Source organism: Pezoporus wallicus, unplaced genomic scaffold (genome assembly GCF_028554395.1).
Source record: "Pezoporus wallicus isolate ANWC-B61680 ecotype Strahan unplaced genomic scaffold, APGP_CSIRO_Pwel_v1 contig_7339, whole genome shotgun sequence".
Taxonomy (NCBI): domain Eukaryota; kingdom Metazoa; phylum Chordata; class Aves; order Psittaciformes; family Psittacidae; genus Pezoporus; species Pezoporus wallicus.
Window position 1 is genome coordinate 825,002 of NW_026636333.1, and position 25,145 is coordinate 850,146.

At 49.1% G+C, this 25,145-nt stretch overlaps 1 protein-coding gene across 1 annotated transcript in view; it reads left to right on the forward strand.

Annotated features, from left to right (window-relative positions):
- GALNT14 (polypeptide N-acetylgalactosaminyltransferase 14) overlaps positions 1-25,145 on the forward strand; it is a 92,314-nt gene that overhangs the window by 10,250 nt on the left and 56,919 nt on the right. The window contains exon 2 of the mRNA XM_057400051.1: positions 24,520-24,689. Coding sequence (XP_057256034.1) covers positions 24,520-24,689 — 170 coding nt within the window. The remainder of the gene's footprint in view (positions 1-24,519; positions 24,690-25,145) is intronic.

Below are 25,145 nucleotides of genomic sequence, written 5' to 3' on the forward strand. Positions count from 1 at the left end.
GATTGTATTTGCACAGCTCCTGGATAAATACGGATGGAAGTACGTCCCCCTCGCAGAGGCGATGTCTGAAGGGTTCGGTCAGTGCTAGAAATGGTGAGAAGATCGAGGACGCAGACAGCCTGATATCTGCTGAGGCTTCAGCATCAGGTATTTGTGCAAAATTGGGCTTTGCAAAGGCTTCTCACTTCCCCTGGTTTGGTGGCATTTTTGGGGGGGAAAAGTGAACTACATGAGCCCATTGGAGAGGCTATCATCTGCCCAATTTGCAGTCCCAGCCCCAGAGCTTAGAAAAGGAAGGATGCCTCAAAATAGGAGTCACGGGGACATTTTTGAGTGAAATACCTGAAATGTTAAATTAGATTTGCAAGTGGTAAAACCAGAATTGGTGACAGGGTTTAGTGATGGACTTGGCAGTGCTGGGGTAACACCTGGACTTTATGATCTTAAAGGTCTTTTCCAACCTAGTTGATTCTATGATGAGAAAAGCGTTATGTTGGCCTGTGACACGTTACTGTGCACAGATATGAATGTGTCTCCTCAACAGGGACCTCCTGGATGCATCTGTGTGCTTGAGAAACATGGTGTTTCCAAAATCTAATGTAAAATATAAACACAGTCTACCTTGCAAAGTGAGAGTGAGCTCCAGCAGGCACCTGAATGCTGGGGAGCGTCATCCATATGCTGCTCTTCACTTGAGGCACCGCAGGGCTTGAGGAGGTGCAAACACCTTCCCTTCTGGAGGCAGGATCAATGAAGGAAAGGCAGCTCCGATTTCATCTTTGCCAGCAGAGGTTCTGCCTGCATATGTGGAACAGGAAGAAAATGCATTGGCACTTGAGGACACCATCTGCTGCAAGGTGAAGTGCCATTGACCTTCCCCAGTAGGTACAAGTGGTGCTTTGTGAAACAGGATTTCTTTGCTCTCTGTGCTTTGGAGATGAGGTCCTGCTGCCAGCATCAGGGCCAAATCCTGACTCTGTAAAGGGATTGCAGTCCAGAAATGAAGAACATCTCTGCTCCTTAACCAAGCCCATTCACATCTGTGGTTTAGCCTGAGTGTTGTAGAACTGGGGCAGAGGCTGGTATAGAGGCACTTGCAGTAGGTGGAGCAGCACAGGGGTTTGCCTGTGCGATAGCTGGAAACAAACTCATTAAATAAAGTGTAATTTGCACCTTTTAATGTCAGTGCTGCCTGCTGGCGGGCACCTGTGTTTGGGATAAAAGCTTATTCTGCTTCAATTAATTTTATATCAATGTAAGCCGAATAATTAAAGGTGTGAATGAAAGGCCAGGTATGTTTTCCCCTTCCCTGTGTGCTGAAATAACTGGGGAGATGGGAGCACCTGGCAATGCTAAAGGGTGTTAGTCCAGCTGAAACCTGCCTGCACCATCTCACAGCCAGAAAGTTCTGAGTTTCTAGATGGGATCAACTGATTTTTGATGCACGTCTCCTGGTATTAACACTGGTTTGGGCATTAGCACCAGCTGTGTGTATGGCCTTGGGCAAACTGGCATCTCTCTTTCTGAATGCAGGCTTGACGTCAAGATGTTCTCCCCATCTTCAGGCAGCTAGCAGCTATTACTGTATCCAAAAGATAAAGCAGATGAATTCCCACTTTTTTACCTAATTTCCAAAACTGTGTTTCAAGTCCACAGGCCAGGAGTGTCCGTATTTCACAGGGGTTTCGTTACAGAAGGCTGCAATAGATAACTGGCCATTTCTGCATCAAAATCACAGGGAACTTTCCAGAATGATATTAATCCAATAAAAAAGTGGAAACTTTTAAAGTGTAAAAGCTGGGGATCTGTTTCCTTTGAGAATGGACCAGTGTTTGACCTGAAAAGTATCCTACATCTTTAGTTCTGAGGCACAGCTAAACTTGTGCAGTGCCCAGGATTTCATTACCTCCCCCAGTAATCTTGTCCCACAGGTGCAGGTACTGGGGATTAATTTGCTGAAGGTCTTCATATTTGCTCCGTGTTACAGGAACCCAAACTCCACACGAGGCCAGCTTTCAAAAAGGAGGCTTTAAAACCACCCCGTACATCCCAACACGTGCTTGAGGGCTTTTCCGCATGGGATTTAGGTTTGAGAGAACACACTGGGAAGCCAGCACTCGCTTTTCAGTAAGCGGGGCTGATTTCAGACGCTGTAAGAAGCACAGTGAAGTTTGATAACCCAGCAGCATGGTTTAGTGCCTTCCCTCACGCTGCCTGGCTGTGCTCTTGCAAGGATCCACAGTGCGATTACAAGGGCTGTTAAATGCCCTTAATATTCATGCTGTTAGAGGGAGCATTACTCCTGCAGGCTCTGCTGTCTGCTGCTGTTTGCAATAGCATCGCACCGATGATTAAATCACCAATGCTGCATTGAAAAGCGTGTGAAACCCCTCCAGCCAGGAGATGCAGAGTTAAATCCCTCCTGTCTGCCTGCTTCCTTTTTTTGCTGTCTTAATAGCATTTTTTAAGCAAACAAAACACAGGGAAAACAGTTCAGAGCCATGAAATGAGATGGGAAAAGAGCCCCTTGCAGAGAGGTGAAGAGAACAGGGCACGGGCACTGTGAGGGAAAGGGACTCGGAGCGGGGGGTATGCATGTATGTGATGCTGTTTCACCTCATCCCTTTTTTCAGGTGAGGATGGGAAAAGCAGTAAATCGTGTAATATATATATATGTACCTAAACTGATACATAACTTGGTAGTGCAGCAAATGGGGGAGTAACAGGGGTACTATGGCAGTGGGGTGGAGAGGCTTTCGGTGTTGAAACCAGCAGCTGCTTACTGTGGCAGAGCTCCATTCCATACTAATCTATTCTGGGTGCTGGAAGGAAGCTGTTCCCTGTTGTTTTTTAATCTATGGATCAGTCGGTGTTAGGAATGTCTGTTCCCTGTGCAGTTGTCCCAGATCCCAGGTTTTCTTGGCTGGCACGGGGATGCAGCCATTTCCCCATCTAAGCCTTGTTCCTTACACACAGCCTCAGCTACTGCAGAGCGGGGCTTCAGCCTGCCAGGTGTTTCAGGGAGAGGAACCAAAAGCAGTTTCTTGGTATCCTGCTTCACTCATCGGGCTGTTCCCCATCCCTCTCTGTCTCACAAGGCTATGTCCCCTCTTGCCTGCCTTCTTCCCCTCTCAAGTGCAGTTATCACAAGTGGATAGCTTGTCTCAGAGCTGTCCCAGTGCTTCCCATTCAGCTCAAAACGTGTGGTGCCCACCTGGCCACCAAGATTTGTATTTAGCTCATGGGCCAGGGGCTTTCAAAGGGCTCATGAGTGTCTGGGAGAGGGGTGTGGAGCCAAGCATCCTCATCTGTGTGGAAATGCTGGGAGTTCTTCCAGGGCTGGTTCCCAGGGGCACCACAGCCCCTCTCTTCTACACTAGTATTGCCAGGGAGAAGGCTGGCACCTCCACACATGACTCATTTCCATGGCTTGCTTTCACAGGGCCTTGGTAAGAAGAGTCCTGACGGGGAGGCCATTAAAGAATCTGTTGTTTAATTGCTCCCCCGTCGGTTTCAGTTAGGGCGAGCAGCGCGATGGGGATGCCCGGCTAGGCACCGGCGGGAGGCTTTGCTCAGGCTTTGCCATTGATTTGAGCTTGTCACGCTGCTCATTAGGAGCAGGAGAGGAAAGTAGGTCCTTAGCAGCAATGCTCTGAGTCGATCCTGATGGAGCTGGTTTCTCCACTGCCTGGTCTTGCCCAAATCTTAGCCTCAAACCTCCCATCTTCCATGGGGTGCCCAACAGGGCGTCTGTCCATCTCTCTTATTGCCCCATCCTCCTGGATTTGCTGCAGTCAGAGTGAAGAAAATTGTGCTGTTGGTGCTCTGATGGGGTTGATTTTCTGCCCTCTCTGTCCTTCCCTCTTCTCCTGCTGTGTCCCTGTTGTGTGTTGGGCTTGATGCATCCCTTTTTCACGCAGCTCATGCCAGAGCTGTCCTGATCAAGGCAGTAAATCAGCTTGCCAGTGCTGTGGAGATAAATGATGGCTTTAATGTCATGAGACGGAGCAGATAAAAATGGGGTTAGAAAAAGGGGAAAATTAGGGATTTTAATCCCTTAAAAAAGGGATTAAAATAGTGTACTCAACAACAGATGGGCTATGAAATGGAATAGCTACCCTGACTAAGGCCCCATGGTGCAGCAGCATGGTCCTAGTGATGACTCGAGGTACTGCAGTGGGACCTGCTGGGGAAGGGAAAGAGGGTTCCCACGTGTGCAGAGCTGCACTAGCACCCTGCCTTCCCTCCTCGCTGGCTGACTGCAGCTAATGGATGGTGCAGACAAGGACGAAAGCTGGTAGCCACAGTGTAGGCTGCACAGAGGGCACTAAATGGAGCTAAATCATAGGCCAATTTATAGTCCTGCTGTCCATAGCTGCGGGGAAGGCTTGAGCTGAGATACTATTGCTTGAATGTCTCTGCAGCTCTCAAGGTTGCAACCTCTCAATTTGCTGCCTTCCTTAGCTGGGTTTCCTTTTTTTCCCCCCAGTTTTAAAGCGCTTTCCTTCTGGCAGGTCCCAAGGCGTAAGTCTTTGGCTGATTTCAGCAGGCATCAGCAGTCTCTGGGTGCTTGGGCTGCCCAGACCCTGTCCCTCAGCCCTGGTCCATGCTTTGGGGTTGGATAAGGATGTTAGGAGCTGAGTTGGTGGCATCTCCACCAGTGGGTAATTATCCACTTGGAGCTGAACAGAGCCTGACGGCTCCCGACGGGCTGCAAACCAGATGTCTGGTGGCAGTGATTTAAGCTGCTGTCATCTGGAGACAAACTGGTGATAATGATTCTCTTTTTATAGATGGAGACTTTTGAGACACAGGAAGATTTAATGGGGGACGCTTTGTAAATTTAGCTACTTAGCTAAGTTTAGCAAAATCTTACCCAAATTAACTAAAAATAAGCTTGATTCAGCTAAATCACCAGAGAATTGTCATTCTTGTTGGTGAAAAAGCAGAAATCTGAGGGAAAAATGAAGAGTTGTTAACGCTGATGAAGTTGTAATACTGGTTGGTAGTTCAGGAGTGTGCCCTCACCTTGATTGTGCTGCTGAGTTTTGGGTATCTGTCTTGCTGGAGTGGGTCCTGGGTTGGCAGAAATGGAGGATGGAAAGTTATCTATAGGTTTTGATGGCTGGCAGCAGGAGGATTTGACACCTGCGTGGCCATCTCCAGCCATGGTTTTAATAAGAGGAGGAAAAAGAGATGGCAAAAATCAAGTCTTGTGACTCGGGATGGTGTCTTGCTGGCAGAAAATGGGGGAAGAGCATTACTTGTTCAGGGGGTTGTACGCAGCTAACCGGGATGGGGAGGTTCGCATCTTCCTGGCTGGTGTTGGAGATGAGGCGTCTGGTCAGATGGATTGGGAATGATTTGTTTCCTGAGGCTTGGTATGGTGAAAAAAACAATGCTGTTGTAGTCCTGTGCCCTTGGAAGTGAAATGCGAGGAAGGAGAGATGAAGAAAAACCTGTGTGGCTGAAGGAGGAGGTGAAAGAGGGTAAGGTGAAATTCAACTCTGCAAGCCTGGCCGCTGGCCAGGAGGCTGTGGTGAACTTCTGCTGTGTGCCTCGGGATCTGTCATGAGCAGGAGCACTTAGGAAGTATTTTTTCTACAGCACAGCTACATCTTTGTGGATGCACTGTTTTCCCTTTATCCCAGTTTGTGTTTGAGGTAGTTGTAAGCCCCATGGAAAATTATTCCTGGGAGAGGATCTGGTGATGTGCTAGTGGCTTTCTAGCTAGTGGCTAGTGTCAGTGTTACTGGCCAGCAGCAGTGAAGCCAGTCTATGGGGTCACCATCCTCCTCTACTCAGGAGAGCTGAGTAGCTGATATCCCTTGTGGATCAGGGTGGACTGGAGATGTCCCATGGACATCTGGACCATGTGTGCCTGACCTGGCTCTTATCTGCCCATCTATTTTCAGCCCTTGGAGTGCTGTATCTGAGTGGTAGCAGTGAAATCAGAGTCAGGCAGGAGAAGCTGTGTGGCAACATCCGTGCCTGCATCAGGGTGCTGGGGACCACAAAATGACACTCAGGGCTAACTCCAGAGCCTGTACCCCTGGGAGGTGATAAGGGGAAGCAGAGCTGGCTTAGTGAGCAATGCAAGGGTTTGCCCAGCATCCCCACTTGCTTCTGGGGCAGGCATCACTGTGGTGCTTCCAGGATAATAGTCTTGGAAGAAATATTCTTGTGGAGGCAGAAATGGGAATAGTCTCTGCAGGCTGCGCTGATAAACTTGTTTTCAGGCATGAGAAACAGGTCACAAAGTCTTTTTGTCTCCTCAAAATAACCCCAAACAACCTCCAAACCCACCCCTGCCTTTAACACAGTGGGTAAGGCGAGGGAGAAATATCTTTTTGTCTGTTTGTTTTTCATTGTGTTCACTAAATACTTTACCAAGAATCGTCCGCCTTGGCCTGCCCCAAAGCACTCAGATTTAGTTAATGAATTTACTTCTCTCTGCAAACCCTCCATGGACAGCAGTGCTCCTGCCTGCAGGGCAGACACCGGCACTGCAGCTTTCCTGGGGTCCCCAGGGACAAGCCCAGGCAGTGTTTTGTCATTAGCAGTGTTCTGTTGTGGGTGCAGCAGCTGCTTGAAGGGACAAGGATGGTGATGGACGAGAGCATGTTGTGTCAGTTCAATGGCTCCTATTTGGGCATGGGGCTTGGTGTTCTCTCTTAACCTCAGCCTTGGTTTTCCCCTCTCCGCGACTCCATTGGGAGCACAACGCGGTTGGTGCAGCTCTTAGGGCTGAGCATCACCCTTTTAGGTTTGTGGGTAATAACGAGCCACGGGGTGAAATAACAGTTTCTTTTAAAGCTGCCTTCTCTACAAAAGTCCCCTTGAATTTAATGAAGACTTAGAAAGTTGTTCCTGAAATTTTTACACCAGCATATAGATATCCGTAAAAGAGCCCTCCCGTAAGCGGAACAGAAAGGAAACCATTCATTTAGCGCCTGTGCCTTTATGGATTGATTTTTACAGAATCCTATTAGTTTCACTGCCAGTAACTGGCAGGAGTACTCTATTTCAAACCAGACAATGTCAAGGTATAGAGGTGGGCATTAAATATCATCCTACCTGTTGCTGTTCAGCTTTTGTCTGAGCAGAATATAATTGCAGAGACTAGGAAAGCCAAGTCGATCTCCTTCCAGCTCTTTGGTTAGTACTATCATTAGGAACCAGGCAGGGTAATGCAAAGGGCTGGCATTACACTGTTTCAACAGCCCATTAAATAGAATATGATCATTCTTGTACAATGCTTTCTTACAAGCAAGGAAGTACTCTCTTGTAGCCATTCCTTGGTGCCTCCTGTTAAGAAAACAATGATTTGTTTTAGGAAGAGCAAACCTCTCCCTAAATAAACAAGTTGCATAGAACAAAAAAACCCTATAAACCACAGGGTGCTACTCTTCCATATATTGCAGATGATTTCTGGGCTTGTTTTGCCTTCCCCCTGCAAGGTGGAGGACGGAGCACCCTCTCCCTGCCCAGGGGGCTGCTGCCAGCCTGGCTCTATCTAAAGCTGACACTTTACCTCTGCATGGTGTTGGAGCAGCTGACAGCCAGATGGTTTCATAAACAGCCATGTCCCTTTGGGCTGTGGGTAGCTCACCTTCCAGTGTCATTACCAGTCTCTCAGATTATTACAGATGAAAATATGATATTAATGGGAATTCTGCTTTCCCCCCTCCCTATTTAAGCTCCCTGCTTTGTGCCTCTTGCTCAGTTTTGGCAGTGCAGTGCTTTGATTTTTGATGGTAGGTGGCTTTACTTTTCGATATCAATTCCAGCTCCATTTGGCTTGCAGAGTGTGGGGACTTTGCAACTGAAACCAAAACTGAGCCACACTCGCTGAAGCAGGGCAGGGAAAGCAACAGGCCACTACTTTAAGTATTTCTGGTTGGTTCTAAAGGTTGCTTTACAGCCAGAGGAAGAATGAGCAAATGTGATGCTTCAGATTGGATGTGACTACCTTGGGAGCCAAGGGGATGATTTAGGGGGCACTTGCAGCGGGCAGAATGCCTTGGGGTGCAGGGTGGCATCCCGATGCTTCAGATCCTCGTGGAAGGAGACAAACTGATGCCACATCGCATCACCTCCTCTCCCCCATTGTCCTGCTGCAAGTGTGGTACATTACAGACACACTGAAGGGGACATCAACAGCGCTGTTGGCTGCTATAGGGATGCAGAGCCCGTTGTGAGCAACAGGCATCACTCATAAGCCTGTTCATAAAACATTTGCAAGCCATTAACCACAACCCTGTTACTAACTGCTTGTACTTGTCCCTTCCACCTGGGCTGTGCCTTCTGTGGCCTGGCACTCCTAAGCATACACTTCTCTTCTTCCATTCCCCTAAAGCTGATGCTGGGATAAATGCAAAGATGGTAGGCTGCCAGAGATAAAGAATATATTGGATCTGTTTCAATTAGTTTGCCATGGCAAAGATTAAATCTTCCTCTCCATGACTTCCAGCAGCATGAGTAGAAAAGAGAAGGCACTTGGGACTCAAGACAGAGAGGAGTGTGGCATGGTGAGCATGGAACACTGCTTAGCCGTGGGTATGTCAGTCTCCTTCTTGGGAAAAGTGACTTTGTGGTGCTTTACTGGACTCTTTAGAAAAGGCAAATAATGTGAAAGTCACATATATATAGCCTTTCACATATATATGTCTGTAGATCTTATATATATATGTCTGTAGTTCTTCTATATATAGTTTTTCTGTAGCTGAGAGGGAAGAGGTTGTTGCCAAGATCAGCAGTGTAGCCTCAGACACCGCATGTTATTTAGGGAGCTGATGCTGCTGGTTTTCAGCCTCCTGATCACAGACACAGATTTGCCTTAAAGCCATTTCTCCTGTATCACCTCTGTGGGCTGCCCTGCTCTGGGACTTGACCTCATTGCAGTGGAAACTCTGAGGATGTCGGTCCAGAAAGGGAAAGGGACCTTTCTGGGTGGTGGGGTATGTTAATAAAAGAGCCTGGCTATGAGCTTATCCTCTCCCTGGCTCTTATCCTACCACTTGCATCCTTCGTCCACTGCATCCTGCAGGCTGTGGAAGCACAGAGCCATCAGCGTGGGCAGTGATGCCCAACCGACAGCCCTGCTGTTCCCCCAGCCATGGCTGGCACTTGTCAGCGCAGCTTTGCTTCAATATTTGGGAATAGTTTCTGGGATCATAGGAGCACATGGCTCTTTTATTCCTGGTCACCCTCAGGCTTTCCTGCTGGTCTGAGCAAGGAGCTTCCCTTTTCTTCCTGGGGACTGGTAAAAGCCTTGGTGAGCCATATCAGTGCTGAGCTCTTAAAAGCAGTGCAGGAACTTCGAGTTTGCCATTTTTGCCACTTGTGACCAATGAGGCTGAGAGCAGAGGCCAGGAGCTGCATTTGGGGTGGGTTAGTGCCAGGGCACCTTTAAGTTGCAGTGCTTGGTTCCTTCCTGGCAGTAACAGGATCTGTCTGTAACATCTGTAACCTACATTTCGGCCTGCCCCAAGGTTTTAAAGTCTATTTGGAACTGTGGGGTTTTTTAGGCTTGAATTGTACTGTGCCCAAAGAGCTGCCACATGCACCCGCAGCCCTGGGTGGGCAAACAGCTTACAGCACGTTCCCATCAGGTTTGCATCCCATGGATTGTTTCTGGGCAAAGCACTCACTGTCTCTGCACTTCAGATGCTCCATCAGGACATGGAGAAGGGATGAGGAGCCCTGGATGAATCTGTGCTGTGCCTTGGGGGCACGTGGCACCAGTAGAGGAGAACTCCCTGCACCAGCCCCACTGCTTCCTGAAGGGTGGAAATAGAGCTCAGGAGCACGGCAAAACCTCACTTTGACACCTGCTTCATCCACTCCAAGAATGAAAAAGCAGCCCGGGAGCTCCCTATGTAATAAAAACTAAACACAAAACAGGGCTAAAATCCCATTTCGTTTGCCCTTTAATTATTTAATTTATTTTCTATATTTAACGTGCTTGCTCCTCGTGAGTCAACTGAGGTTTTCTGTAATATCTTTTTTGCTCAAATATTCATCTGTGTTGGCGGAGGGAACATTTTAAAATGAGCCTCGCAGAGCTTGCCCTAGTTGCCCTAGTGTTTCTTCTGGCTTCTGCTGCTACTGAGCCGGTTATTCGCTTCCCATTTCCCATGTGTTTTCCCTGCTGCTTCCAAACACAGATAAAATGTTAGATCAAAACACAAAGAAGAATTCTAATTTTATTCCTCATGTTCACCACTTGTGTCTCAGAAAGTAAGGGGCTGGTGGGCTTAGCTTGGTGCTGGTGGCAGAGCCCTGCTCCGGTTAGTGCTGGGTGTTCGTTCCCGTTTGGAATCACTGGTGCCAGGGTTAGGGATAAGCCACAGTGAGCCTGCCAGAGCTCAGCTGGGGCACTCAAAAAAGGTCTTTTTAGTACTCTGGACTCATCATATTTAAGAGTTAAGAGGTTTCTGCTGCTTGTTGTTCTGTAGTCATGTTTCATAGGTCAGTTGTGTTGTTGGTGAACCATGAGTGGTCAAGGGGAGAAAGCAAGGAGAGTGAATCCCCAGCAAATCCTGCCTGCTGTTTGCTCACTGCTATCTTGGAGGGGTGGAAATGGTGCAGAGCAAGTTGATCAAGGCTTTGGGATGGCTTCTCTGCAAGAAGTAGGCTTGGGGTGCTTAGCAGGAGGAACAGGGTTGCGTTGGAGGTCTGGAAGATCATTAATGGCAGAAAAGGGGTGGATAGGAGCTGGGATCATCAGAGGGAGCTATCGGGGCAGGTTCAGTGTGGATGGATGCGAGGTGCTTGTGGTGCCCTCCACAACAGCATCTTTCAGGTGCTGAAAGCCTGTGTGGGTTCAGCAGTGACTGGACAGATGCATAGGAAAGAGGCCTGTGCAGGTGTTAAACAAGAAGATGGGAGCATGCTGGCAGCAGCAGGGTGCTCAGAAGAGGGGTTCTCCAGATCTTCGCTGCCAAGACTCCCGTCAGAGATGGAGTATTTAGGCAGACGTGATGGCACACCCCTGCCTTTCTAAGCAGCCCTTCTGTGCATGACTGTCAGCCTGCTCCCCAGGCACGCCTGTTCTATGCCCCCAGCTCATCCCTGGGGCAGCTTTTTGCAGAGAAGGGTGTGTAAATGAGCAGGAAGGACTCGGTGTGCATGCCTGTGTATGCATATACACTGATATGTCTAATTTTCCATATCCCTGTAAGGAAACTGGGCTGTGGAAAACTGGGGCTGGGAGTGGGAATGAGAAACTCAGCAGGGGGAAAGCCATGGGCACATCAGTCTTTTCCACCTAGGATGCAGGGGGAAGTATGCTGTGGGGCCAGATGAGGACTGAAATTCTCACCCCTCTGCTTCTCTGCACCCCCCCCGTTGGCTGTGTTACCCTGTGCTGGCCATCACTCGGTACATACCAACCCTGGGCAGGCGCTGCCATGCAGTGTGCTGTGCCCTGCCTGCAATGTGCACTGCCTGCACCGTGCACTGCCTGCACCTCACCCTGCCTGGTGCTGCTGCTGGGCAGAGAGCCCAGGAGCAGGTCAGAAGCTGGCAGAGAGGAGGAGGCCTTTTAAAATAACTTGTTTCCTTTAACATCACTAGATATATTTTTTTCCCCCCCTTCTTTCTCCTTGCTCCTCCACGTTCCTCAGCTCAGCAGTTTTGGAGCCAGGCGGTACAATGGGCACAACCACACCGCCTGTGCCTGTCTGCGATGGGACCTGCTTGCAAGGCAGGGAGTAGGGGAAGTGTTTCTGGTACCCATCCAGGGCAGGGAGCAGGGTGCATCCATGCCACCAGCACTGCATGCATCCTCCTCTAAAGCGTTAAGTGGTGTTAGAGATGGCTTACAGGGACTGTAGCACAGCGCAAGCTGTTAGTCTTGCTGAGCACGGCTGTGTTCATACTTAGTGCTGCTTTCCTGTCTCTCGTTGCTGAACCTTAGAGCACTTCACAATGATTAGTTCAGCATGAAACTCTTAAGTGAGCATTATTGCCCCTGTTTCAGAGTAGACATAAAGGTCACTGGCAGTCCAAGAGCAGAAGCTCTGCCATATAGACGTTCACCAGCATCACTGTCACAGGCCACCAGTACCTTCCGCTGACCGTCTTTTGTCTCAGCTCTTTCATAGGTCCATTTCATTGTCCTTGAGATGCTGTTCCTTCAAGAAAAAAGGGGGAGATAGATTCAGGCACTCAGCTGTACCCGGTAGTTTGGGATTAAAACTCTTTGCCTGCGTAGGAGAAAGTCTTGGCTTGTATAACCAGTTATTTCTGGTGCATTTCTCCAAGCATCTGCGTCGATGTGGGCAGCAGCAGCATATGCTGCCGGCTGCAGAAGGCCTGGTCCCATTGCCATCTGTGTGCAGGCTTGCTGGGGCTGCGGCAGGAATTGGAGCCTGGGCTCTGCATCCCTGACTTTCCCAGGCCTGTGCATGAGGCAGTGGCAGGTCATGAGCTCAGAGCTGGGAGCCTGCAGTGGTGTGTCCATCTTCGGGTCTCATGGGAGTTTTTTCTCCTTTGGGCTTTAGTAAAAGCAGGAAGAGTATGAAATGCTCAGCTGGAGCTTGTGCTCTGGAGGTAACTTTAAAAGCAGTAAATCAAATATAAAAGCAGTTGTCTGGGTTTTCTTAAAGCCATCAGGGCCGGTGCTGGTTGAGATACTCAAGCCTGCCTGCCTGCCCTGCTGCTGGTAGGACCTCTGCACTGGCTGCTGTGGGTTTGGGAATGTCATTGCTGCTCCTCCGCAGGTCTTCTCTATCCACAGGGTTTCTGCTCCCCACCCTTCCTTCCATAAGGTGTTGTGGCTTCTTCTTGCTCTGGTGTGCCTATCAAAGCCTGAACATACATCCAAGCCATCTTCTCCCCTTTGTTCATAGGCACACTGTGGCTGGTGCCAAGGGCTCAGGGAGCAAAGGGAGGTAGAGGCATGTATATAGCTGGGAGGAGAGAGCTGCAGAGGGATGTGGAAGGTGAGGATGGAAAAAGACCCAGGAAGAGAAATGAGCCATTGGACACCCACCATTAAGGGAAACAGCATCGCTAATGTGGGGTTTGACTCATGCTTTGAGGACCATCCAAACAAAAGGGGTTTGTTTCTTCTCCACTTATGCAGACCCTTGCAGGGATGGTGTGAAAGACTTTCCACCAGTGGCTGGGAGCTTCCCTGCTATGTTTCAACCAGGAAGTCCGGATGGAGGCATAGCTCCTCTGCAAGGCAAGTCCCTTCCCCTTATAGCTGCAGGCCCTCAGGCACTCCAGTGGTATATCCAAACCTGTGGGCAAAGAAGCTGCGTTAGCCTGGTCTCAGCTGTATCCCTCCTTTCCTATGCTGCCTGGATGGAGTTTAACAGCACCTCATTTCCCTCTGGATGGGAAGATCAGCTCCTCATTTCTTTGCAGCTACTGTCAGCAGCAGCCATGACCTCGTTTGTATTATCCCTCATCTGATCCTACCTAATCCTTAATGCAGCGCTGCCAGCGACTGGAGCATGTTGCTGCTGGAGCAAGGGGCATCAAAGGTGCATGGGACAAGTTATGGCTCAGCGGGCTGTGAGGCCACCTGAGAGTGCGCAAAGCCCCTGCTCTCCTCTCCTTGTGCCATGTGGGGTACTTCCTCTGTTCCCCCATAGCTTTCTGAGAGCAGGGACCTTTCCCTTCATTATATCTTGCACAGCTTCTGGTGGAACTAATGTGTTCACTGGCACAATATGCTCTCCATTGAAGAGAGCATTGGGCTGTTTGGGTGTTGACTCTCTGAGTTTGGAGGTTCTGAAGGTGTTGCCTATCAGGTTGTTTCTGGTATATGGGTGGACAAGCCTTGTGTAGTGATGCCTCTGTGATGCTATGGCCAACGAATGGAGCATGTGTTGACTTGCCACCTAGCTGTGCTGTGAGAAGCTGCCCACAGATACCACCTCCCTCTAAGCCTGACATTGACAAGCATCAAAAGCCAACATGTTTTGGGGTTTGATGTGTTGAGGTTCGTGGCAAGGCTCGCTGCCTCCATGCTGTGTGGAGTCATGGTGGAGCCAAGCGGGAGCATGCCAGGAGCTGTTAGCCTTGCTCATGGTGAAGGAAACTTCTTCCTGCATCAGCCAATGGGTCTGGTATGTGTGCAAGCAGGAGCTGCCAGTCAAGACTTCCATGCTCTGTTTTCCTGATGACTCCAAAAGTGCTCTATTGCTTATTGCATTGAAACGTGTGTGTATGTGTGCGAGAGAACCAGTGCCAAACACAGATTTTATTTCTTCTTCCAATAATAACAGCAAAGCTTAGTGCCTACTATCTGGTTTCCATCCAGATCCATGTGCTCTTGGGAAGTGTTTTGAGTTTGTTGCACCAGGTGGCTTAGCAGCGGGATTGTGTTTTGAGTGTGAGGGGGTTTTATGGTTTTGGTTTGGGGTTTTTTGGTTCTAGAGATGTGCAGAAATATCGATCAGATGTTGTCAGTGTGTCAGGGAAAAGAGGAAGGGAAGGTTGTCCTGTATCTCTGGGCTGTGATATAGCAGCGCTTTATGAGCCAGCATCCTTCGGGGTGTGAGAGCTTCAGTGATGGGCCCTTGGTGGTAACACTGCTGTCCTCCAAATTACAGATGTTGCTTGCTACAAGCCCAATTACAGCTTTGGTTGTTTTCTGGTTGTGTTTTGCTCCCTCCCCTTCTGTTTTCATTTTGCATCCCTGATCTCACTAGCAATGTGGGAAGCTGAGCTCATGTCTTTACATGGGCACAGCAGGAGGGGTTTTGGCGTGTGTATCTCCATGCTCATTTGCCTGCTTTGTTTTTTGGGAAGCATAATGCTGCTTAAGGCTGTCCCTCAAGGGAAGCAGGTGGCTTTTGCAGTGTCAGAAGGGGGTCTTTGCTCCAGAAGAGGCTGTGATTCTTTCCCAGCACCATCTCTTCTCCCCCCAAGTGGGGATGAATTTGAGAGCAAATTTACCCTCAAATATTGCTCAGGCTTTGATATGAGCTTCATCTCATGTCATCCTCAGGCTCATGCTACTGCGTGGACCAGGCACGTCCCATGCCATGCACATCCCATGGCTCCTATGCTCAGCCACAGCTCTGCTCAGGGTTTGCTCATGTAAGCAGCAAAGCTTTCCCAATGCTCCCACCTTGTGCTTGCAGGGCCCACAGTCCTTCCTCAATGGGCTTATTTATTTTCTAACTCACTGTACCTCACTATGGCGCATTTCTCACTAGCCAGGGTTGGGTTTTTTTATTCCTATTACTGAGCTGAGAAAGGAGAAGGTTGGGCTGACACATCTGCTCTAAATTATGCTGCTGTATCTCAGGTGCTGTCAGTCATCTCGCTCCCAGGCCCTGGAACTTGCAGACACTCCAGCAGCAGGTACCTAAGGATCAAAGGTTTAGATCAGTTTTTGCTGTCACAAATGTTTTATAGCTAATTTCTCCTTGAGGAGAGCTGCTGGGGGAGGAAGGGCTGTCATTGGGTAGTACATGCACCCTGGAGCATCGTTGCTGTGACCTGAGCTTCACCTCCCTCTGCCTGCGTGTCGAGGACCAGCTCTGGGTTACAGAAACTCCTGTCTCTGTAATACGTGTGTGTGTGAGATGAGGAGGCAGGACACCACTGCTTGTTGATGGTGGTACTGGCCTTCAGTGCATTGCTGGCCAGGAAAGCTCTCCAAGAGGGCTTGGGGTGTTTTGGTTAGTGACCAGCAAGGGTTTTCCTCTGCTCTTCCCACTTGGCAGATTGAGAGTTGGGAAGAGAAAAAAAAGCCCTTGTGCTGGAGCTGTTCAATGCAGGTGATGCTCCAAATGGGAGCCTTGGAAAGCAGTAACACCAAGGTATGGCTTGGAGGGAGTCTGGGGCTTTTCCAGAGCTGGAAATTGAGTACAGGGATGGGGAGTTTTGACTGGTAGCATCTCTTGTCCTTGCTGAGCTCCTTCCTTGAAGCAGGTTGTGCCCACTTGGTAAAGCTCTGCTCCTCAAAAGCAGTTAGTTGACAGAGATGAGGGGAAAGGCAAGCTGGTGACTTCCTGAAGGCAGCTAAAGCCATGCAAACAACTGCCTTGTGTATTTGCAGTTGTTTTATTTTGATTGAATATCTATTTCTTTAACCTCTGTTTTTTCCTCCTACTCCCCCATTAGAATAAACCAAGGTAAAATAAAGGCTGAGCTCCCTTGGAGGCACTTTTCCTTTCACATTAATATGCTGCTGTTATCCATTACCCCACATTGCTGCTCGATTTGGAAAGGTGGCTGCGCCGGGAAGGATAGTAGCATTGGTTTCTAAAGCTGTGTAAAGATCCCCATGGAAGCAATTACCAGATGGATTACCCTGGGCTTTGCTGCTGTGAAAGGGCCGAGTCGGGTCGAGGATGCTGTGTGTATTAACAGCACGATCCCTTCCTTGCTTTGGAGGTGTGGGTCGGATTAGCTGCCTGCTTTATAAAGGGCTGGGTTCAGAGCAGGACTTTGGCTGCTGGCTCCTTTACTCTCCCCTCCCTGCTCTCCTTTCCCCCTGATATGCCCCATCCTGGGCAGTCTTTTGGTACATGGGACCTGCAGCTCCATAGGGAAGGGGGAGACCTTTCCTGACAGCTGAGATGCTCAATCTCCGTGGTTTAGTGGGAGTTTTGGCTTTTACTTTGGCTTCCTTTACAGAAGGACAAGTGAAGCTCAGCTGGAGACCAAGTGCAGCTATGGGCTTCTAAGTACTAAATCATCTGCTGCTCCTGCTGAAGCCTGGGAAGGCTGGTGTGACCTTCATGGCTGGGAAGCATCTCGTGTCTGTCCTGAAAAGGCACAGAAGGAAAGCAAAACACACCGTCTGTCCAAGCAGGAGCTTCCTTTTACCTCTATTTACCCTCTGTGAGTGTGGGCTCTACCCAGTGTGTTTGACTTCTGATGGTGCTGGGATTGAGCTGAACCTGGCTGGTGCAGAGAGGACACAGAACCCTCTCTGGCAGGGGGCAAAGGCACGTGGGGAGAATGGCATCAGCACAGGATGGAGAGGGCCTGAGGGAGCTGTGAGTGTCCCACTGCTGATGGAAGTGGTGGTGGCGGCGGCACTGGTGGGGATGGTAGCCATCAACCCAAAGGACTCACTGTGAAGCAGGGCTGCTGCCAGACCAGATGTGGTCCACGTTGTCTGTGTTTTAAACCTGGAATCTTCTAAAAACCCCTGTCTCAGTGGAAGCAGAGGCTGTCTTTTGGACTCTTAAAACCTATTTGATCTTGTTTGCCGCCCAGAATTACCATATGCAGACCCACTAGAAGTGTTCACAGATGCCAACAAGCTTTGGCTGGTTTTGCTCGTCCTTTCTTGTGGGGCTGAGGGGAGGATGGAGACCTCTGCCTTTTCTGATAGAGGCTTGGGAAGACCGATGCAGCCTGAGCACAAGCAATTGAAGGTGAACAGTTAACTGAGCATCCCCGCAGCATCTCAGGGTTGCTGCAGGCAGGGGGAAGAGAAGAAGACCAAAAGTCCTCTCCATCCTTCTGCTTGGTTCCTGGCACAGACAGAGCTGGGTCTTCTCTTTTGTCCAGTCAGCAGCTTGGTTTGTGCTGACCTCCTAAATATTCAGCTCATTATACAGTGTAACGTATAAATAAAACAGAAGCAGGCAGCAGTATTCTCCAGGAGGATATAATCAGCTTCCTTCCCTTTTTAATTGTACAGGATTTGTCTTCATATGTCAGGCTATCATACTGGCTAATTTATCACTTTAAGGAATTAAGTCTGGTGTTTACACAGCAAGGTGCTGCTGTACACACCTGCTTTTGGGGTCTGAGAAGGAAGAGCATCCTTCCAAGTGGGAGGATCACAGGGGATTCTGTAGCTGGATGCTGTTTCTAGAGGTCAGTGACCTGGATCCTGCACTACTGTCCATCGTCACAGGGAGGCAGAAGGTTCCTCAGCATGATGGCAATCACCATGGGAATTCCTTGGGATGTGGCTGGGGTGTGCAATGCTTGCCAGCAGGACAGTGGCCTGTGCTACAAGGGAGAGGAGCATCATCTACGTGTGAAGCTCAGGCCCAGGCAGCCTGTGGGAGGTGAGGGTATATTTTAACCTGGCTCTGGAGCAGCAAGCGGTCGCTGATAAGCCTGGTGTGACCTCCGAGCTGACTTGCTTTCTCCTAAGGGAAGCCCTGGAAACAGCATTTGGCTTTTCATCAAAGCAATGAATCTGTCATCTTTTCTTCCTTGCAACTTGGAGTCCCCTGCTCCTGATTTGCAAATAAATTCCCCATTTTGATGGCTGCCCTGGCCATCTGTTCTGCAGTTAAATCTTTGGTGCCCTTATTGGAAAACGCATCAATAATTCTCTGGTGGCTTTTCACGCCATTGTATTTGGCTGGAGACTTTCAGCAGATTTAAGCCTCTGGAGGGTGTTTCAGACTCTATGTAGTTTACCACAGATACAGGCAAGAAGATACACAAAGAGATGGTTCTAGCTGTGATACACTTAACGATGGCCCAGCTGCCGGACCCCTGGGTCAGCTCCTTGCACTGAATCAGTGGCCAACAGCCTGTGCTGATGCTAGCTGAGCGTGGGAGCGATATGAAGAAGACACTGAAGAGCCTTTCCCAGAGCCTGGATAGGGATGCTTCCATCCAGGCAGTGTTTACAGATGGAGTTCATGAAGTCTGTCATCTTCTAGTTCATGGATGTTAAGTCCTGCTCCATGACCACTTGCCAGCCTTTATCGGTCCTGTTTCCTGACGCAGTAGGTGTCTTGATTACATAAACATCTGCGTGCACCACAGGAGAAACCCAGACAATTTCCACACAGGAGTGGGCGTTAGGGAAGGGCGTCAGATGGAGACAGGTAAAGGAAACTGGGCAGCAGGCAAGGAGGGCAGCAAAGGTGGTGATAGCACAGCCTTTCTCCTACCTGGGAGAAAGTGGGAAGGACCTTAGCAGAAGGTGCTCAGGGACTTGCATTCCCTGTGAAGCTAGCAGAGGACAAGGTGATGCTCTGTTCTTTGCAGATGGAGCAGCATGCCTGTGATGTACGTGAGCAGGGAAAGGTCAGTGTCATCAAGAAGCCTAGTGGTGAATGCTCAGAGCATCTCCAGGGACCTCAGGGCTTTGCTGGAGAAGTGCTTTGCTTTCATTAGGGTTATTTCTGTGGGTTTTTTCCTTTCTTCCTCAGCAAGTGGGGTCAGAGCAGACTCAGTTCTTCTTTGAGAGGCAGCAAATCACCTCTAAGTAGAGGGAGATGACAATCCTCCTTGGAGCAAGGTGGTATCCTTGCAGACATGGATCTGCTGTGTGTCCTTATGGAGTCCTGGAGGATCTGCCATGAAAGTGCACCTCGGTGTTGTGCCCAGGTACGGGTCAGGAGGAAGGGGAGTTTCTCGGCTCTCAGATAAAGGAACTGGAACTGAAATCCCAATGGAGCAGAAAACTAAGGGTGGATGATAGTCAGGGCCCAGAGCTTCCTCCATTTCCCATGTGTGGTTGGTGTCAGCACAAAGCTGGAGAAGACTGTGCTGAGCCAATGAAGCACTTAAGCAAGTACTTAACTTCAAGCGTTTAAACAGGGATTTCTGTGGGCTCTTCTAAATGCCTGGAGTTGCTTAAGTGTGTATTTAAGTGGTTGATTGGCCTGGGGGCTATGTAGTTTGGGGAAGGGGGATAAGAGAAAGGACCCTTCCAGGGTCGGTGCTTGTTTGCTGCTGAGTGGTACCTGATGTACAGGACGTTGTGCTGCAAGATGAGTATGAAGCTTGTTATCCAGAGGCTTGCAGCCTGATTTTGGCACTGTCATATGATTTTCAGACAGGGCAAAGAGCATGGCCATGGTGCTCTCTGTGTGTCTCCCCAGTGTATCTTGGGGATGAGGCCACTGGGATGTGCAGCAGTGTGCACACAGGGCTAAGCCAGGCTGCTGGGCTCTGCTGTTGGGAAAACTACACCAAAGTTCAACTCAAGGATCTCATACCTCAGTGCACATCTGCGCTGTTCAGGGAGACAGGAAAGAGGACTGAGGCACCATGATGCTGCCCTGCTCCTTTCCCAGCTGGGGCTGCTGGCTCTCTCAATGCTGGCATCAGGGGACGAGGAGGGATGAGCCCTACCCTGTTTGAAGTATTATAATCCTTTCAGATGGCATTAGTGCCTCGGCCAGTAACACCTCTATAATTGAACCTGCTGCTTGCAGGGGATCCACGCTTCGGTGAGACATTTAAATCTCATTTGTATAATGCCTGGTTGCAATTCCTGCTGAAAGATTGCCCTCCGCCTCCAGTGCCCCGGAGCTGTGCCGAGCACGTATGCTTGCTCCAACCTTTGCAGGCAGAGGAGTGACTGAGCTTGGCTGGGCAGCAACATGTTGCACAGCATCTGAGTTTCTAGAGTTTTTGCTTGTTTATAGGACATTTTGCTTGGCTGATGTATTTATTTCCCTTTTCCTCCTTTTCTTCATGCCTGAGTCCCATGAAGGCAGGATGGAGGCACTGGTCAGGTTTGGTCCCGTATTATGCAGGGATGAGTTTTTTCTGCTTGGTGCTGGTCTGATCCACCTTGGTCTAATGGCAACATCCAGCATCTCTAAAAGGAAAATAGCGTTAATTTTAGCAAAGGCTTAAGTTCTTCCTTTTACAACAGTGCCGCAAAAGAAGAAAGCGAATCAGAGCCCACTTTTGGCTTGTGCCACCCTCTCCTTTCCTTCCTGGGCAGACGCATCCTGACTGGGGACCAGCGTGACCTACCCAGTGGGTGCAGGCAGGAGGGACAGAGCATCCCATGGTGACACTGCGGGCCTGCAGCAGCAGCTGGCTAGGTTGCTCATTCCTCCTTCCCGCTCCAGCGATCCCTGCTGTACTGTAATCACACAATTATTATGCCATTAAAATGTCATATTTGCAGAAATCCACATAAACAAGGCATTAGCAGTTGCCAGAAAATTGTAGTTTTACTGCTAATGACCTGCTTTCCCCCTGCAGCACCGCTCCTTGGGTTTTCTTGGTATTTTTTCCCCTTTTTTTTCTTGTTTCCGAGCCATGATTTAAGAGGCAGATGATGAATTACATCTTTACACCGAGAGGCTTTCAGTCTTTGATGTACAGTTGCAGTGAAAAGCTGCGTCCGTGCTTGCTCCAGGGGTTTGCTGTTTGCCCTTTGCCTGTGAGGTGGCAGGTAGCTTTTTGGGGTGCCTTTAGCAGGTGGTTTTAGTGAGCTGGTGGATAAGCTCTTAAGTACGTGCTGATGTGACATAAAAAATCCTCTCCTCATTGAGTTTTTTCTGTGTCTTTTTGCCTGGAGGATCTCTCCCATTGACCCCCCCAGGGATGCCCTCAATGCAGGGTGGTGTTTGCTGGCTGAGGGTGGATGACTACCTCTTGGATATTATTTTCCTCTCTTTCCTGCAGACTCGTTGAGTCTCTCAAACTCTCTTAAGCATTGACTGTGTTTCCCATAATTAATACCAGCCATTAAACTGCAATGTTGAAAGAGAAATTACCTAATTCCAAGGAAAAAAAAAATGAAAATTTATTACTAGTACATGAGAGAAAATGAATATGAAACTTGGAGAGAGGAGCCCTGTAGAAGATAAATAGGAAGGCAAGTGGAGTATTGACTTGATCCTTTTCTAGTGCAGGGTAATTTGGCTTCTAAAGTGAGTTAGATCATAATAAATTAAATTCAGATTTCAGCACATCAGTTAAATAACTCCCAAGACGGGATTCTGGTGTGAGGAAGAGGTGATAATACATGGTGGAAATATTATAATGAAGACTGTACCCAGTAATCTGTGACCAATGCGCTGTCTCTGGGTGACTGAAGGGGATTCCTCCTTACACTTTAACTGGCATTCCCTGTCCCTGGTCAGGCACCAAGGAACAGGGGAGTCCCTGTGTGCAGACTGGGGAGGTCTCCTGCCTCCCACCACTTGCATAAGCGGGGAGCTCTTCATCTGAGGACGCTGCCTCACTTTCCCTTTCTGCTTTGTGCAGCGAGGTTGGGGGGTGTGTGTGTGTGAGTGTCCTGCTCTGACTTCAGTTAGCCTTGTAGGGAAGTTTGCATTGGAAAACTGGAGAACACCCAGAAGATTTAGGAGATGTGGATTGAAAGCAGATGACCAAAGCCAGATACCTACTTCTGGCTGAGAAACTTAACCCAGCCCCTGAGCTTGTTTTGTGGCCAGATAACGATTAAAATAACCCTTTAATCTCCAGTCTCTCAGGAGCATCTCTTTGCTCTTGATCTCAGATATGTATTTAGCTACCTGATATTTAGGAATCATCCTACTTATAGCTTTCCTCAACCCAAAAAGGAGAGCCTGAGTGAATCGAGATGGGCTGACGTCTTTCAGGTAGAGATTTTATGGGGCTGTTATTCACTGCGGTGTCAACCAAGAATGCAAGCCTTGGACGCAAGGTATACCCAGGGCAGGATGAGAAACAAATGCCATGGGATGAGGCACTGGTAAATTCTGTGTATCCATTTACAGCTGGGACCCCCTGCTGAGAGGATGGTAGTGGGGTTAGATGGATGCTGGGGAAACGTTGTCCCAGCCCTTTAGGCATGTGGCAGGACTCTTCCAGTGCACCAACCCCATGCTTCTGCTGGCCTGAGCAGAGCCTTGCTGCCCTTATAGCGTGTGCAGAAGCTCCACTTTTCCTGATGCCATGGCTGCCCATGGTAATCTACCAGCTGTCAGAGACTTGCCCAGATCTGGCTGATCCAAGGCTATTGGGTTTAACTGACATTTAAGAAAACATAAAAACATATATACACATCCAACACACCGGAGTGCCGTGTGGACTCTTTAAAAAGCCATTTCTCTCCTTATTAAGTTTGGTAAGACCAACTTTTCTTCACAGTATTAAAATTAAGGGTCTGCAAATCCATGGCGGTGGTTTTAGCAGCGCCCGTCCTCCTGGGGTCATCATGAAGACTTACAAATGTCAGGCTGCCGGTGTCTGGGCGATGCAATCGGCTCACTTTCCCCTCATCTTTTACTGCCGCAGTAAATCTCCTTTTGCAAGATGCCTTAGAAAAAGCATAAAGAATATTTATCACCCTGTGTACGTCGGTCCTCCCAAGAGCCCGCAGGCGGGTTACATCCATCCTCCTTATAAACCTCCTGCAGTGGCCTTACCGGTTTCATAACTTTCTTCCAGATCCATAGAATCATAGAATGGTTCGGGTTGGAAAGAACCTGAAGATCATCAAGTTCCAGCCTCCTGCCATGGGCAGGGACACCTCACTCTAGTCCAAAATAACTTTCTCTTGGTATGGATGGTGGCTTGGGGGTTTCTTCTTATCTTCCTGCAATGGGGTTAAGTGCTGGAGTTGCTCCTGAGAAGACCATGGGATCACACTGAGGGAGGATGAATACAACCCTGGCATCCCTGGGCTCTGTTGGATATTTGGGGGTGCTTCTGTTGCTGTGACCCAGGGTGGTGTGGGGCATCATGTTGCTGGAGGTGCCTGGCTTGGTCCTGCTGTGATTCACTTGCAGGAGCTGGTGCTCCCTCCTCCCCTTCCTGTGACTAGAGAAAACGCGCTACCAGATGCAAGTAAAATCAATTACAGGATAAAAATCACCCATTTCAAAAGCTTCATTTTGCAATATTAGCAGGGAAAATCAGTTTTGAGATGGTGTGAATTGAAGGGGGGGGGTAAGGGAAGACAAGAAGAAAAGATCAATTATTGGATAAGATCACAATTTTCTTTAGGGCTGAGATGTCTGTAGGTGTTTGCATCTCTCTGTGTTACAGGTAGGCTGAGATCAAAGAGGTTGTGTTGCTGTAACGATGAGATCTTATCAGTGCTGCATTGTGCTCACTGGCTGCCAAGGAGCGCTTAAACCCCCTGACAGCATCATGCTGCTGAGGGATGCTTAAACCTCCTGATGGCACCAAGCTGCCAAGGGATGTTTAAACCCCCTGATGGCTGTCGGAGCTGTCGAGTAACTCCAAATGCAGCTCCTCCATCCTTTTTGAGGTGGGGGACCACAGGGGCACCAGCTTGCCTGCTCTTCTTCCTGCAGTAGGGCTGAAGTCCTCGACGGGGGAACTGTCGTGGCAAATATAGACCAAAGTTGGGCTGGGAGGATGACGGCCTCCTTATTTCAGGGTCCTGTTTCTTGAGTGAGCCCTAGGGCAGGGTATGGATATGGAAACATGGGACTGTGCTTGACAAAACTGCTCCTGTCCTATGGCTCGTTCTTGCCTGAAGGGTTACGGGGGTGAGGGGGATGTAAAATACCTTTGTTTTGCAGTTGGAGGGAGATCAAAACCCTACCAAGACCTTTGAGTTTTATATTGCTTGAGCCTGTGCTGTCTCTCTGGATCCAGCAGGGACCCGAATCTGGTTTCCAATTAGTCATTTTAAATTCAAATCGGCAGGCTGTCTTTGACGTGCTGTTTCAAGACCTAAGGAAAAATCAAGCCCTGAAGACCTAATGAAGCTCCTTGTTAGCCTGCTGCTGTGGTGCCTGCCCCTGCTGCAGGGCTGACTGACCTCCGGTGGGGCTTGGGAGGACCTCTGGAATGGGGTCAAGTGTTCTCTGGTCTCTTCTCTCTCTAATGGGGCTGACTTTGTGCATGCAGGTCTCGGATGTGGACTGGGACGACCTTTGGGATCAGTTTGAAGAGCGGAGGTACCTGAGCGCCCGGAGGTGGAAGGGCGGCGAGGACCCGTACCGGCTCCATGCCTTTAACCAGCGGGAGAGCGAGAGGATCCCCAGTGACCGCGCTGTCCGCGACACCCGTCATCACAGGTTCTCCTGATCTTCCTCATTAAACTGTATTATATGGGTGCATAGACTCATTCCTCCTCAGGGATGTGGTTTTGGGATGCTAGGTGGGCCCTTCACTCATGCCCTGTGGGTGCACTTGAGATTGGTTTTGCCTGGGTTGTATTTTTAGGATTGAACCTTTCACTTTGAATTCTTGGCATGTCTGGAAGCCCTAAACCCATTCATTAAATCCTGTATAAATTATGCCAGGACTACAGGAAAAGAAAGGAAAAGCCTTTTTTTTTTTTGCTGTTCCTTCAGAAAAGTAATGGATATTGTGAGAAAGCACCTCTACAACAGGCAAAGTCTTAACTGGTGCTGTGCACTCTTGCTCTGCAGATGAGGCAGTGGTATGGTGCAAGGGAGATAAAATAACTGTTGAGAACTCATTTTGCTCAGCAGAGAGAGGAGCTAATGTAAGAACTAAGGGATTATTGC